Source organism: Austrofundulus limnaeus, unplaced genomic scaffold, assembly GCF_001266775.1.
Source record: "Austrofundulus limnaeus strain Quisiro unplaced genomic scaffold, Austrofundulus_limnaeus-1.0 Scaffold8, whole genome shotgun sequence".
NCBI lineage: Eukaryota > Metazoa > Chordata > Actinopteri > Cyprinodontiformes > Rivulidae > Austrofundulus > Austrofundulus limnaeus.
Genome location: NW_013952410.1, coordinates 3,192,942 through 3,194,580, shown reverse-complemented (window position 1 = coordinate 3,194,580; position 1,639 = coordinate 3,192,942). Strand labels below are relative to the sequence as shown.

The 1,639-nt window shown below is 40.0% G+C and overlaps 1 protein-coding gene across 3 annotated transcripts in view; it reads left to right on the top strand.

Annotated features, from left to right (window-relative positions):
• The window catches only part of pex5la (peroxisomal biogenesis factor 5-like a), a 108,620-nt gene that overhangs the window by 85,857 nt on the left and 21,124 nt on the right, over positions 1–1,639 (top strand). For all 3 annotated transcript variants that reach the window (XM_014000318.1, XM_014000314.1, XM_014000323.1), the window contains one exon: positions 762–878. In XM_014000318.1, coding sequence (XP_013855772.1) covers positions 762–878 — 117 coding nt within the window. The remainder of the gene's footprint in view (positions 1–761; positions 879–1,639) is intronic.

The window sequence follows — 1,639 nt, the reverse complement described above, 5'->3', positions numbered from 1 at the left end:
TATGTCCCCTTTAAATAAACAACAATAGCTTCATTACTGTGATTAAATATCTCATGTTAAAGTTTTATTACAGTGCAAGATTAGGTTAACACAAGCTGTGTTGAGTGATGCAGGATTCAGCTTGCATCTAAAGTACACAGACTTTGTTCTCCTGCCAGATATAAAAGTGAGAAGTTATTAGAGGAAGTGAATTGACAAGTTATCCAATCAGCAGTAACTGTCAGGTCTTTGGTCACTAATTAAATGCCAGTAAATAACACTTCAAATGTCAATCTGATTGACTTTGACGCTCCAGCCTCACTTTTTTTTCATGGCACATGAATAATTATTCTAAGACAAACATTCATTGTTCTTTAACTAAATATAAGCTAAATAAAGCTGAAGATTTGATTCTGTTTTCCATCATTTGGTATTTTGTATTATTAATATAATTTACCTTCAGTCAATTAGAAAGTGAATGCAGGAGTTTCAGTCTTGCGGTGAATCAGTCCATTTGTTTTCATTTAAAAGCGCCAAGTGTTTATTTGAACTCTGCTTTGAAAGGCAAATGTGATGAGTCAGCAGGAGTTCGGAGCCCAAAGATTTCAGCAAGTCACTAAACTTGGCAGATGTGTCACCTCCAAGAGTGAGTGAAAAATATATATAACAAGTTCTCTTGTTCTCTGGCCCACTAATCCATCATCCCCCACTGTTGTCTCCCTCCACTCTCATTTATTCATCCCCAATCAGCTCGCTGTGTTTCCTCTCTGTGATGTCTGCAGTCGGATACGGAGTTCTGGGACAAGATGCAGGCGGAGTGGGAAGAGCTGGCTCGACGAAACTGGCTGACTGAAAACGAGCAGGCGCAGATTCCGTCGTCTGTATCGCCACATGAAAAGGTCACTGCTGTTTATCGGTTAACATCCAGCATGGGGCATTTAAATAGGCTGGATGACACTGATGTGGAGAACTAACACCCTGTGCAGTGTAAACAATGCTTAGATATACAATGTATAATTAACAATAAATTATTTTATTCAGTCAGGGACAAATAAGGCATTTACTGTCTCCTGTTTTAAAATAACTTTTTGATTTGTTGGAAGTGAGGCTGTATGATGTCCCCATGGTTTGCTCATTTAAATAACTGAAGCAGCTCTGTCAGGTTCTGTAGCTACAAGACTCCTTTGACAAAAGTAGTCATTTTACCTCAGAACACAAGAGCTGCTGCTTCAGCTTGTAATTTTTATGAGTTTCTGCGTGAGCTCCATGTTTTATCGCTGAAATTTGGGTCCAAATCAACACTGGAAGGAACAAAATCGAGGCAAAACTGACAACTTTTTGTGCTCTGAAAGGTCAAAGAGCTTCCCTTTGTCAGTTTACTTTGGGTACATTTTTGTGAAAGTGATACAGCATTTTATTTTATTTATTTATTTTTTCCCATATTAGAACTGGCTCCTGCATGAGTCCAGCAGCCAGATGCCAGTCTGCGGCTCTTTTTTCCAAGCTGCTTTGCGTTCACATCAAAACATTTCAGTTTAAGATGATCTAAATCACGGGTGGTCGCTGAGGCAAAAACCCGGGCGTGGGAGGAGTTTGGAGAGGYCATGKAGAAAGACTTCCGCACGGCTTCAAGGCGATTCTGGTCCACCATCCGGCGTCT